The following is a 13,710-nucleotide window of genomic DNA, read 5'->3' as shown; positions in this document are numbered from 1 at the left end:
AAATGCAGGAACCACTCATTTTAATGACACTTTGGCGCCCCCTTGTGGTCTGTCTTGTCTTAACACGGACTTCCCAACATCAGGTTCTCAGAATCTTCTGGAAGAAACGTGACACATTTAGAATAAATATTTTACAGAGTTTGGAGACAAAGAAAGGGCTCTTAAGCCTCTAATTATCAGAAAATACCATCTAATTTTGAGTCAATGTGTTTAACACTAACAAATATGCACATACTAGGAAAATACTTTTTTTTAACATAAGTTCAGCATGAATATTTCAGTAAATCTACTTTTTTCTCCAGTGTTGTTGAATTTTCTTTCATGGGGAAATGTATATAGTCATCTATGAAGAAAAAAAACATTAATTTTAATTTTTCATATGCATGGCTGTGTAATATCAAGAATTAACTATGTTTAACAATGAACAGTCAAGGGTTGTTACTTTTATGAAAATTAAGAAGATATACCTTTTTGTTAACTATCATAATTAATATGTGTACCTTAACAGAAATGTATCCTGGTAAAATCCTCAGAAGCTCATGTAATCAAACATATTTTTATAGAAAAAACAAAATAAACATAAAATAAAATAAACATAGAAGAAGGCTGCCACCTAGTGGCTAAATCGTGACACTACATTAATTCCAGAATCCAAAGACTTCATCCGGGAAAAAAGGATCCTCAGTACTACACCAGGAGTATTTACTTAGTTAGTGTTTCTTCCTCAGTGAAAGGTGTGGAACTATAACAGCCAGTCTGATTAATTCAAGTTAAACGGATTACCAACGCGACGACTGTCTCGAACAACTGACAACAAAGGACAACAATACAACAAACCACAGCACTCCAGACAGAGTGGAGCCAGCAAACTTGTGTGAGACGTTCCAGAGCCGCAGCACGACCGGCGCAGGGTTTTTTCTACTTCAAACGGCGAAATATCAGAGCACGTAAGCAAAAATAACGTGTTTTTCCCTACATAGTTTAGCCTTTAGTTTCGATTTATGAAGCATGGTTGGAATATCTGTATGTTTACTTATATTTAAACTAAATTAGTGCCTTTGTTCAATATTTCTCACTTTCCTGCATTTCTAACAGAACATATTGGGGTGGGGAGTGAAAAACGCGTATCACAGTTTCAAACATACAAATAAATATGAAATCGTAACTTTTGTAAACGGGTAATAGATTTTTTTGTAATCAGGAAAACCCTTTAGTGTTCAACATGACGTGCACTAGTTTGTCAGTGGGGCGGAGGGATATGCGTAAGGTCTTTCCAGTCTACTTGTCTCTGGGACTTGGAGGACATGGCATGGGGAGAAGGAGGAAAGAAGCATCGGAAAAGATCAGTCTTTCATCAAAAAAAGTAAGGAATAAACCTTTAACGTTGTCATTATAAAAGAGTGACATCTTTCGGAGTTTTGCTTAAAACTTATCTGATTAAAAAATGACTCACAGTTGGTTAAAAAAAGTGAAATCTGGTGTTCTTCATCATCAGCTCGGTAGACTTGCTGCAGGCTCCGGTCTCCCCCGGAGGAGGGCTCGGCTAGCAGCTAGCATGGTGTAGCCTAGCGACACTTTTAGAAGTTTAAAAAGTCCAATCGAAATAAGCAATGTGTCTTTAACTTGATTATATTGATTCCGAAATTACTTTCATGGGATTTGTTTTCAAGTACGATGTATTTTGTGTAATATATTATTTCAGGTTGTGCCGTTCTCGTAACTAACAAACTTGAAGCTAATCAAGCTATTCTGTAAAATAGAAGCTAGCTACCTAGCAAACTTTCCAGACTCTGTTGATCAACTTTCTGTACACAAACATTTTTGACTAGTATTGTGGTGTTAGCTGTTACACATAAATAAATTAAATAAAACACTTGGAGTCGCATTTTAGACGTCTTTTAAACTCTTTTTGGGTGGTTTGGCGTAGACAGTAGAATTGAATTTTCGGAGTCTGGGTGGTGGTGGGGTGGTACTTTCTTCTAACTGAACCGTTCTTCCATGTTGTCGTCTTCTTCTTCTTTTCTCTTGATAACAATTTCCAATAGATTTCCTAGTGGAAGGGTGAGTTTACCCGTGTTATTATTTTGATGTGTAGGATAGGAAGACACGTTTGTGTGTCGTTGGCGCCGGATCATGACTCTGTAGGAGAAATCAAAGTGTGACAACAAACCCTGAAGGACGCGAGTAAACTTCTACACCTTTCAGATTGAATCTGTTAAGAGATCAACTTGTAACACAGATGTTCTGGATGTTAGGAAGTATAAATTATTGTTTTGTGCACATTTGTGTAAATCCGTATTATTACTGTCGGAAAGATAAACAAGTTGCGTACATACTCGTTTAAAACCGACTTATTTTTTTAAAATCTTGCTTGATAAGTCTACAAAAAGATAATAGTGAACTGCCCCCGATTTTAATGTAATTTTTATGGTCAAATTAATTTCATTGTGTTGGTTTGGTCAATTCAACAGTGAGTTGATGAGCTATTTTTAGTTGGTTAAAGCAGACTAGTTAATTCAGTTGTGTTAAGGTTCTTTGTTGTAATTTTAAACACCAGCTGGGTGATCAGTTTTGTCTTTGGCTTTACGTCCTGCCATCTATGATTTCCTACTGATTTTTGTGTGGGTGGGGGGGGGGGGTGTATAACAATGAGCAATAAGAACTGCTGGACAGCTGTGGTCTTGATGGGAGGAATCAGGCAGAGATGAGATGGAGGAGGAAGCGGCTTACATCCTTTCTGACTCCACTAGTTTTTCCAAACTTCCACACAGCTGCGGCTGCACATGTTTGAACTCCATTTGTTTGGTCTGCATACGCTTAGAACAAAATAAGTCGCGCTCTGAACATTGTTTTTGGTGTTTTTAACATGGAGGCCATTTAATAAGTAAATTAGGCTCGGAATAGCCTTTCTGAATATTCTTTTTTTTTTTTTATTCAAATCAGGAATAAGAAGCAGACAAAAAATGCTGTTTGAAAAAGATCTTATTTTTATAAAGAAGATGCACTTAGCGAGTTCCCTGCTCTGCTCCATTCTGATGCATCCACTTGGAGACAAATGGATCCATGTGTACAGGACGTGATCTGTTAGTTTTAATTACACAAAATATTATCTGTCCCTAAGTTTCTTTCCCCCCTGTATTCTGTGTTGGGTTGTGTAGCCGCTCCTTAATGTGTTCTTCTTCGCTGGTTTTCTCTCTTTATAAGTTTGGCGCTTGCTTTCCCTCTCTCCTTTTTGTTTGATTGTCCAGCGGGAGAGGTGGGTGCCCTGTAATGATAGCCATATGAATCCTCGTTTTATGTTAGTTATTGTCCCTTATACTCTTATTATGTGGAATCTGTTATGAAAACACAAAAAACCTTTGTAGATGTTAACTGTTTATTTCAGTATAAGAATTTCCTGTGCTCCCTCTACCTCTCACCTTCACGTAGGAGCTAATACGGGATGCTAACACCGTGGTTTCTATTTTCTTTTTGGAAAATTGTCCGATACGCAATAAACGGAGGTTGTGCTGCTGTGTCCCGACATCTTTTGACTTTCTTAAACACAACGCAGAAATGATCCGGTTACACATGCACGTCTTTGTTTTCCTTGTTTGAGCTGGAACCTGGATCAAAACTGTACGACTGGATAGCTCCAACATTTCTCACCGTTTTAGTTGCACCTGCAATGTTAGGTTGGCAGGCCGTAAGATAGCTGGAGAGTGTGTAAGCAGCTCTCAGTTTTGGGTGATAAGATACTTTTCATTTTCACTTAAAGTTTACTCTTTGAAATGCAACACCTTTCAGATGGTTGAGTCATTCATGTTTCAGCAAGCATGCCTGAACTTCCTTACAACTGATGTAAGATAGAGAAAAGAAGATGGCAGACTTCTCGAATAACCTGTTGATGAAGACAAGTGCTTGTCACATGATTTCAGAACTCATAAACACTGATCTTAGTCCCGATGAAGTTAACCGAAGCAAGAAAAGTTTGTTTTTTTAGCATCCAAATCATCTCAAATATTTTCTGTGTTGCTTTTCCCTAACATCTGCTGTCTCTTTCATTTTGCAGAAAGGTGGTGACTTCATACTGAGCTTCGTTGGATGAACACATCACACAGGAAATATGGTTGTCTTCCTATAAGGCTTTTTTTTCTTTTTCTTTGTCTTTTTTTTTTCTGACACAGGCGTCCTGATGTCAGCCCCTGCAGTTTGAAACTTTTCCCTCGGTTAGTAGTGGTGACCCGACTACGGTCAGCTTGCTGCAGGGCCTTTCCTGAGCAGCAGCAGCTGCGTCCTGCTTGCTGACTCCCATTCCTCCCCTGCTTCCTGTCCTTGGTCAGACAAGGCTAGTCTTCTCACTCCACCCTCATCTCTGTCCACTCATTTGCTTTCTTACACTGCTCGTTTGATTGATCAAGCCTTTGGACTGGTTTTAGGGTACCATCATTTTTTGAATTCTTTTGGACGGACGGAGGGTGACCGTTTACCCCACGCAGCTCTCTGATTTGGGCTAGACTACATTGTGCAACATGTCGTCCATGTCTAGCCTCTTTTCTTTTACAAGCCCAGCAGTCAAACGGCTGCTTGGGTGGAAGCAAGGAGATGAGGAAGAGAAATGGGCAGAAAAGGCTGTGGATGCACTTGTGAAAAAGCTGAAAAAGAAGAAGGGCGCCATGGAAGACCTGGAGAAAGCCCTGAGCTGCCCAGGTCAACCCAGCAAGTGTGTTACCATTCCACGATCCCTGGATGGCCGGCTGCAGGTTTCTCACAGGAAAGGTCTCCCTCACGTTATCTACTGTCGAGTGTGGCGCTGGCCGGACCTTCAGTCCCACCATGAGCTGAAGCCCCTGGACGGGTGCGAGTATCCATTTGGCTCCAAACAGAAGGAGGTCTGCATCAATCCGTACCACTACAATCGCGTGGAAAGCCCTGGTAAGTATCAGTAGATATCATACTTATTGAAATATTTGCACTTTGCTCTTTTAACTGCTTTAAATATGCTTTTTTATTTGTAAATTTTAAACGATAAAACTTTGTCAGATTTCACACATTTCCATTTGAGTTATTCGTGTTTGTTGATGTTAAGGAACCTTTTATGTCAAAAATGTTCCTCTTTTTTTTTTTTTTTTTTAATCTTTGGCATTAAAACCATAAGCGCAATTCTCATATTGGCACACTAACTGATGTCGGGCTGCACACATCCTTCAGAACCTCGAGTTCCAAAGAGCTCGGTAAACAAATCCACAAAGGTCAGGAGGCTGTCCTCACTGGCCCGTTCTACCCGCCTCCTCCATTTCACAGAAAATCAATACCACTAGCTCTAAGAATCTTATTAGATTATATGCCTCAGGCACTCCAGATTGGGTGTGGCATCAAAGTGGCTCAGTAAATGCATAAACCCCTCGGAGTAAACTCCCAGCATGTTCTGTTCACGAACCGTCCTCCCTAGTTTAACGTCCGTCACGTTGGGAGACAAAAAAGGAGGACCCCTTTTGTTGCTTTGAGATGCGTTTCTCTGGTGGCGAATATACTTGTCGGTTTCGTGTATCACTGGCTCCTTTGTTAGATTTTGTTACATCCAGCTCAGAAAGACATTTAGATTGTTTTCAGCAAAGTCACATTATGGTTGGCTAATTAAACATGTGACTGCAGCTTCTACATTAGCCTCAGGGACTGGAAGCGACAATCCTCTGTGAAATTGTTCTTCATTTTTTCTCCCATGTTGGGTGTCTAAATTCAATGCTTTGGTGTGTTAATGGTATATTCCATTATAAAAATGCATTGCTATTTATATTTCTTTGCAAATAATGTAAATAACATTGTGTTAAAAGTTATACATTGTATTAATAATTTATGATGCTTATTTTTATTGGCCTGTTTGTTTGGTTTGCATTGCGTGTGCAGGTAGGAAAGTCCACCTGAACCTTGTTTATGACCAAGAAAGCAAACCTTTTCATTCTTTTTTAAACACCTGGTGCATTTCAGTGACGGTGTAAATGTAAGCAGATAGTTCAAGTGCCAAAGAGTGATTCAAGCCGCTTTGTATTGCTAAGGAAAATCTGGAAAGAACTTGAAAATGCACAAATTACATAAAGACATTAAAATGCCTCTTAGGTAAACACTGTGATGGAACGATGGGAAGTGTATCGAGATTATAAAAGGACAATTAGCTTTATACTTAGTTTTTTTTTTTCTTCCAAACAAACGTCTTTTTTTTTTCTGCAAAAGCACCCCAAAAAGACTTTTTTTTTTGGTGATTCAGTAGTTTTTGAATCAATGCTGTGCATGTACTAGTTCATAATGCAAGGCTACTTTTATGCTCCCCGTATGGCTATTGGGCATCCTGCGCCTCTGTTTTGATGTGTATCAAGTTAGCTGCTTAACACTTGTCCAAAAGTGTGTTTATAAACCTGATGCTCCCGACACTGCCGGGATGAGCTGCTGTCAAAGCTTTTTAGCCTCATCGCCACATGGAAGCCACCGATGATGATGAGAGATCAGTTATCTTAAAGAGCTCTTCATCGTGTCTCCATGTATGGGTTCATGAGGTCATTCAGAGACTCTGCCAGTACGGTGAGGTTCACCATCTACTGCAGGCGCTGTGTCTGCATGACGGCGCTCTCAGCTGTGCTTCCGTCTCTCTGTGACCCAGTCTGACGACTTGCTGTCCCGCGTTACTCTGAGAAAAGAAAAAATAAAAATAAAATAAGAGGAACTTTTTATTATCGTCGCCCTACAAAGAAGAAAAATATCACAAAGTTCAGGAGGAGAACAAACATTTCTCCTCCATGCTGGTTTTGGACTCCACCCACTGATCACGTCAACAGCATGTCACGGGCCAAAGCTGAGTTCCTGATTGGTTGACGCAGAACAAAGTTTTCACCAAAGTTTTGATGTTTAAACTCTGGAAATATGCTGAATTTTCGCCTCCCTGTTCAAAACGTGCTGTCTCTAGAGAATCGCGCTGCAGCTGACGTTCAAAATTCATCGCAAGACTTTTTATTGAGTCCGTATGAAACCGCGACTCGCCCTTGTTGTGAACGCAGCTTTAGTTTGCTTCCGGTCTTTGGTTAACTTAAGTTTGCTTTCTCGCTAAAAAGAACCAGACAGGAATTCATTTGCTAGTAAATTTATAATCTACTAAATTAACCAGAGTTTGCTTGACTTGACAATCAAGTTCAGAAAAAATGTATATATTTTTAAGAGGGTATACATCTTTCATTGGTTTGATTGTTTTATGAGGGGGTTAGCCATTAATAACTACTTATAACAGAAAAGGTCTTTTAGCGATTGTTTGGTATAATGGAAATTTCTTAACATTTAATTTTATTTTTATGATTTTAATGTGTCAAATAAAAATGTCTTTGTCTCCTTTATCTTTCTTTCTACCTTCCAGTGCTGCCTCCTGTCCTTGTACCGCGACACAGCGAGTTCAATCCACAGCACAGTTTGCTTGCACAGTTTCGCAATCTCACCCACAACGAGCCGCACATGCCCCTAAACGCCACCTTTCCGGAGTCCTTTCCACAGCCGCACAACGGGGGTGGCTCCTTTTCCATTTCTCCCAACTCTCCATATCCCCCCTCTCCAGCCAGCTGTGGTACTTACCCAAACTCCCCTGTCAGCTCGGGACCCTCCAGTCCATTCCAACTCCCAGGTACATCACACCCATTCATGTTCCTGACCCTGGGAAACCTGCCAGGCTATTGTTTGACTCAGCTGTCGCTCTAACGTAGACAAGAAAACTTCTGACGAGTGTTGGTCTCAAGTGAGATGATTTTGATTGTGTGATGTGAGGAAGAGGTGTCATTTGCACTCGACTGAAGGAAATTGAACCAGAAAAAAATGGAATTTCTTTGTTGAATCATCATCAATGCAACTAGCCTGGGACCGCGTTAAATTTTTTTAGCAGACTTGGATCGTTGTGCTTTCTTATGGGGTCAAGATGACCATTGACGTGTTATTCCTACCATGACAAAGGTGGAGAGGATTTCTTGTAATCCATGGACACCATTGAAGTTCACAAATCATTGAAGAAAAAAGTTCAGCGCACTGTCTAGTGGGTCTAGATGACCCAACTCCCAATGTTAAAGTGCCTAGGATAGCACAAGGGTTAAAAATGGTTTTTAACCCCTTTTGTAAATTTCTGTCACAGAACTTTGTTTTAGCTTCTTGCTAATCTAATTAGTTCAACAAGTCCAAACCATTACCTGTAAATGAAAACTGGACTGAGTGGCCCCTCCTTCTTTGTGTTTCAAACAGGAAGTACCCAATGGCTTTAAGAGACCCATAGACTTCTACTGAGAAATAAATAGCTATTGCTCCGTCATTCTATTCGTCAGAATGATCATTCTCGCTCAACTACCTTTTTTTTTTTTGCTAATCTAAATTTTTTTTAATGATACTTTTTCTTTAGTGCAAGTTATTCAAAATTTGAAATGCCCAATAAAAGTGGGTGGTGCCTGCTGGCCCCCAAGTCCAATGTTTAAAACGTTTGACAGATTCTCCCGAAGCCGGCTTTCAAGTGGCAGGGGTGTAGACATCCAACAAGCCCACTTCTCGATTGACAAAAGTGGTTACCATAGAAACGTTGGCTCAGACCGCCTTGGACTTTCACTGCTTTCTGATGACGTCTAGCTCCAAAATTTTGACGTCCATGTAAAAAAAAAAAAGTGACTGAATTTACTTGATTTCATTGGAGCTGGAAGTAACCAAAGGGGAGGCTCCAACGAAATGAAGTCGATACCATCGCCGTTTTTTTTTCTCCGCGATACAAACACCGCCATGTAGGAGCCAGGTGTTGTCGGCAACCTGTGAATGGTCCAAGTTGGTCGGAGATGACGTTTCTATGGCAACCACTCTGACCCCCTACCACTTTAAAGCAAGCTACACAAAATCTGTCAAAGGTTGGAATTGGCCAATCAGATGGCCTCTTACTACAGGATATGATTGGCCAAGTTATAATTTGAATAACTTGCACTACAGAAAAATTATGGGGAAAATAGAGGAATATCATGAACATGTTAAAAAGGTACCAGAGAAAGAACGGTTATTCTGACAAATATGACTAACAGCTGTTTATGTCTCAATTGAAGTCTATGGGATTTTGGCTTCTTGGAGCCAGCCGGCACTTCCTGTTTGGAAAGCCAGGGGGAGGAGTCGCTCAGTCCAGTTCTTTTATACAGTCAATGGTCTAAAGAGGAAAAGCCTGTTTCAAGCGTGTTCGCCTCAGTGTAACCTAGAATGTGTGGGTGTGGCTTACGTTCTGCCTTGTCCATAGTTTTGGTCGGTTCCAGCACTATGGAAGTCAGATCAATATATCAAACTGCTTCCACAAATCCAGTTTATCTGCTGGCAGTAAGACAGAAATTGCTTTAAAAAGCTACTTTTGCTGTTATTATACGACCCTATCTGTTCTTTAAAACCTCATTAGAGGTTTTCCTCCCTGTGTTCTCTACTTCACTTGGAGTCATGACTACAAACGCTCAGATTGCGCCTTTCGGGAATTGGTTAGCATGTGGCTCAAAAGCGAGGCATAAGTGTAATCTGACTCTGTTTCCGGGCCACAGATCCAGGGATGATTGTCTGAGTCAAGGGAGGTGTGTGTGTATGTGTGTGTGTGTGTGTGTGCGCACGTGCATTTTGTGTGTTTTATGTTACAACCATTTGCCAGCACCAACAACTGGTCTCATCCTTGCTAACTGCCTTCTAATGTCCCAGCTGACACCCCACCCCCAGCCTACATGCCCCCAGATGAGCAACTGGGCCAGGAAAACCAGTCCATGGAGACAAGCAGCAGCCTTGTGTCTCAGAACATCGGTAGAGGAGGTGAGAATCGCACACAATTAGCATCACAGCAAACACACTGCCCACAGTTGAACATTTGATCTTTCTTTTCTCTGTAATGTAAAGAGTGAAAAACACACCTGGAGGGGAAGAATATTGGTCTAGGGTCTTGTTTTTTTTCTTGGAAATATTTGTAGAACAATGTTCAGCTCATATCAGTAGCAAATTGCAGCAATTAGGAGAACCAGGAGTAGTTTTAAGAAAGTTGTTTGCCTTGGCCTAAGAAGAGTGTTTTCAAGAAGAATGTGGAAAAGAGGAACCCTGATTTAAAGGTACATTTTCAGTGGTTTTGACGAAGCTGAATGTAAAAAAAGAAATGATTTGGTGTTTGGCCTCGTCTGGAGTTCAAACCCCAACAACACATCGACCATCTCTGGAGCAGATTTCCAGCGGCTTTATGGTGGTTAAACTGCTCTTTATAAACATTGTATAAACTGTTTGTATTTATGTTATTGATTTACAGTGTTTATGAGCTGGAAATGACTGTTGCATTTAAAACAACTGTAGAAGATCCATTAACTGGACAGGTCTTCCACACCTCCTGTTTCTCCGTTGGATTGAATTAATTATTAAAAATTTTTCCAAACTCCTGTCTGCACTTTTAGAACTGTTTTGAAGTTGAAGTATTACAGCTTCAGATGGGTTACACAGTTGAAGTAATTGTGTTTACGTTTTCATTTGGTCAGTGTTTTGACCCCAGAAGCTTTTTGTGTGCGAGTGCTGTGTTCACACCAAACCTGATTCGTGCGTCAAGTTCACTGCTAGACGCTTGTCCAAAATTGTGTTCATAAACCTGATGCTATTGTGGGAGAAGCAACGTTAAAAAAACGCGCTGTCTCTAGAGAATCGCGCTGCAGCTGACGCTCAAAACGCATCGCGAGACTTTTGATTGTGTCTGTATGAAACTGCGAATCGCTTTTGGTGTGAACGCAGCTTTGGTTTGCTTCCGGTCTTTGGTTCTCTTAAGTTTGCTTTCACGCTGAAAAGAACCAGACAAGAATTCATTTACTAGTCAATTGATAATCTACTAAAGTAACCAGAGTTTGCTTGAATTAACGACAATTGAGTTCAGTAAAAATGTACATATTTTTAAGAAGGTATACATCTTTCAGTTTGCCAGTTTTAGACTACAACCGCTGATGACGTCATCAACACGTCACCACCAAAGTTGAGTTCTTGGTTGGTTAACTTGACGCAATTTCTTCAACTAAACATTCCACAAGAATGGCATGACCTCTGATCGCATCTGTAAATCAACTTGACATTAGAAGTGGATGCCCTGTTTGGTGTGAACACGGCTTTAGAGTTACCCCCGTATTATTATTTGCCCCTGGTTTGATGTTTCCAGATTTGCACTCCGTGGAATATGAGGAGCCAAGTCACTGGTGCTCCATTGTCTACTATGAACTGAACAATCGTGTTGGCGAGGCTTACCATGCTTCATTATCCAGTATCATCGTTGATGGCTTCACCAATCCTGAAAACAACAAAAACCGCTTCTGCCTCGGGCTGTTGTCAAACGTCAACCGCAATTCCACGATTGAGAACACTCGCAGGCATATTGGCAAAGGTACAACTTTTGATTGATCTGTATACGTTTGTGGTTGTGCTGTACAACTCTACATGCAATTGTTGCACAACTTTAAGACTGTAGTGAAGAGGTGCACTTTCCGTTTATTTTTATTTTTTAAACAGGGGTGCACCTTTACTACGTGGCTGGGGAGGTGTTTGCAGAGTGCCTGAGCGACACCAGCATTTTTGTCCAGAGTCGTAACTGCAATTTCCAACACAACTTCCATCCCACCACCGTGTGTAAGATCCCGAGTGGATGCAGCCTTCGCATTTTCAACAACCAACAGTTTGCCCAACTCCTGGCCAAGTCGGTCAATGAGGGTTTCGAGGCGGTCTACGAGCTTACCAAGATGTGTACGATTAGGATGAGCTTTGTCAAGGTAAAGGCTTCTTTAAAAAAAAAAGAAAAAGTGCACTGAGATTTGATTCAGTGAAATTGTTGGTCATAGTTGTCTTTACTAAATAAGTGCATTTTCTTCTGCCTCCTCTCAGGGCTGGGGAGCAGAGTATCATCGACAGGATGTCACCAGCACCCCCTGCTGGATTGAAATGCATTTGAACGGGCCCCTGCAGTGGCTGGATAAAGTGCTGACACAAATGGGTTCACCCCTCAACCCTATTTCATCTGTGTCCTAATGATGGATTCATGGGAGCTTGGAAAGGCCTTAAGTTTTGTTTTTCCTTTTCCTTTTTTTATGTTTTGCTTCTCCCCATTCAACGATTTGTAATTTAAAATCAAGTGGACGAACTGTTTACACCTACTTGGGGAAAGGATTTTGAACTCTGGCTTGAGATTCAACAGCAGTTGCAGCCAGAATCCACTTGTTTTAAACAACAAACCAGCGCAAGAAAACACCTGGAAAAAAGAAGAGTTCCGTCTCTACTGTTGAGCCTGTGGTTGTCGGATATTCATTTTTGCCTCAAGTTCTTTTTTTTTGATAAACGTGTTTTATCTGTGTCGTTTTTAATTAGGCCAATCTCTCACTACTCTGCGTCTGACTGAATTTGAATTTTGTTGAACACAAATTATTGTTTCAACGTTAAGATACCGATGCGCTTTTGTTTACCTTTTTAAAACTCGGATAACATCATTTTATAGTCTCTACTGCTAGAAAGGAACACTGAGCTACTGCCTTTAAAATAAAAATGTATGCCATCACACGATAGTTAACGATATGGGAGATCACTGAACAAGTTTAACATGCCATAAGCTAACATTATGAATGTTACATCTATTGCAATAGAATTAGTCATTGTGTAATCAGAGAATGAACACTACAGTTATTGATTGTGTTTGTGCTCTCAAGTTCAAGTTAGAGTTGCTGTATTTTTCCATACTCACTGTATTAACAATATTGTGCACTCATGGATTTTTGTGAAGGCATATTCAGTTTTGGCTTGGGTACCGAGGCATTATGTCAGTAGTTGGCTTCATGAGCTCATTGAAATAAACTGGTTCTGTGGAAACCGGCATTGCTCATGTGTCTGTCATTCAGGTGTGATGCTGTTTCCATGCTTATGAAATTTAAACACAAAAAGCAACAAATCAAATATTTTCATTTTGATTGCGATCAGACATTATAGAGAAAAAACAAAAGTAGTTGAAAAGTACTTGAATTTATTTCCAAAATTCTATTTTTTTTTCTTTTTTTTTTGCACTCAAGTAAATGTTAAATTAAGGTTAAGATCACATAGTTTTAATGACTCAAGTATAGAATTAAAACATTCACATTTAGTCCAATTCTCAAGTGCTGTTTTAAAGGAGCGAAAAAATAAAACCTGGTTAAATATGGTCATGAACTAATTGGTGTTAATTCCAGAGTTTGTTGTCAGTTGCTAAAGTCTGTCAGAAAAGTTTTAATTTTTTTAAAAAAGGAAAAACTTTTGCTGATTTTTATTTTATTCATTTAAAAAAAATAATAATCAGTAATTGGAAAAATGATTTAAAAAATTCCAAGAACATTAGAATATTAACCCCTATGAATATATTTTTATAAATTTGTTCAATTTATTCTATTTTTTTACTGTAGATTTTAATTTGAAATACGTTTTTATTTATAAAGTTTAAAAAATGAATTTAATAAATTGAACAGTTGATTAGTTCGCCTTATTTGGCATTACTAAAATTAAATATAAAAATGACAAATTTATTCCTAATTAATTGTTTGTATTTTTCTTTCATTTATGTAAATATGTTTCATGACGTACCCTTTTAAAATTTAAGCTTTCTATTGGTCCACGTAATTTTCTTACCGTAATATTCGTCAAAATGTAAATGTAATATCTTATGGTGTAACGAAGAAAAAAAAA

General features: G+C 39.5%; 1 protein-coding gene across 4 annotated transcripts; it reads left to right on the top strand.

Moving 5' to 3' along the window:
- Positions 1-673: 673 nt before the first annotated feature.
- Positions 674-12,871, top strand: LOC101160003 (mothers against decapentaplegic homolog 5). 4 transcript variants are annotated; one of them, XM_011480493.3, is made up of 8 exons: positions 1,275-1,363; positions 4,052-4,055; positions 4,167-4,914; positions 7,379-7,639; positions 9,703-9,810; positions 11,177-11,398; positions 11,524-11,780; positions 11,893-12,871. In XM_011480493.3, exons 3-8 carry the CDS (start codon positions 4,512-4,514, stop codon positions 12,034-12,036), a joined length of 1,395 nt encoding a protein of 464 aa, XP_011478795.1. In that variant the 5' UTR covers positions 1,275-1,363; positions 4,052-4,055; positions 4,167-4,511; the 3' UTR covers positions 12,037-12,871. The 4 variants fall into 4 exon arrangements, with proteins under 4 accessions (XP_011478794.1, XP_004073607.1, XP_011478795.1 ...); XM_011480492.3 differs by lacking the exon at positions 1,275-1,363 and adding an exon at positions 674-947 and having other exon boundaries at positions 4,052-4,914; XM_004073559.4 differs by having other exon boundaries at positions 1,251-1,363; positions 4,052-4,914.
- Positions 12,872-13,710: the final 839 nt, after the last annotated feature.

This window comes from Oryzias latipes, chromosome 10, assembly GCF_002234675.1.
Source record: "Oryzias latipes chromosome 10, ASM223467v1".
Classification (NCBI taxonomy): Eukaryota; Metazoa; Chordata; class Actinopteri; order Beloniformes; family Adrianichthyidae; genus Oryzias; species Oryzias latipes.
Note: the sequence above shows the minus strand (reverse complement) of the source record. Positions and strands in the feature narration are given on the sequence as shown.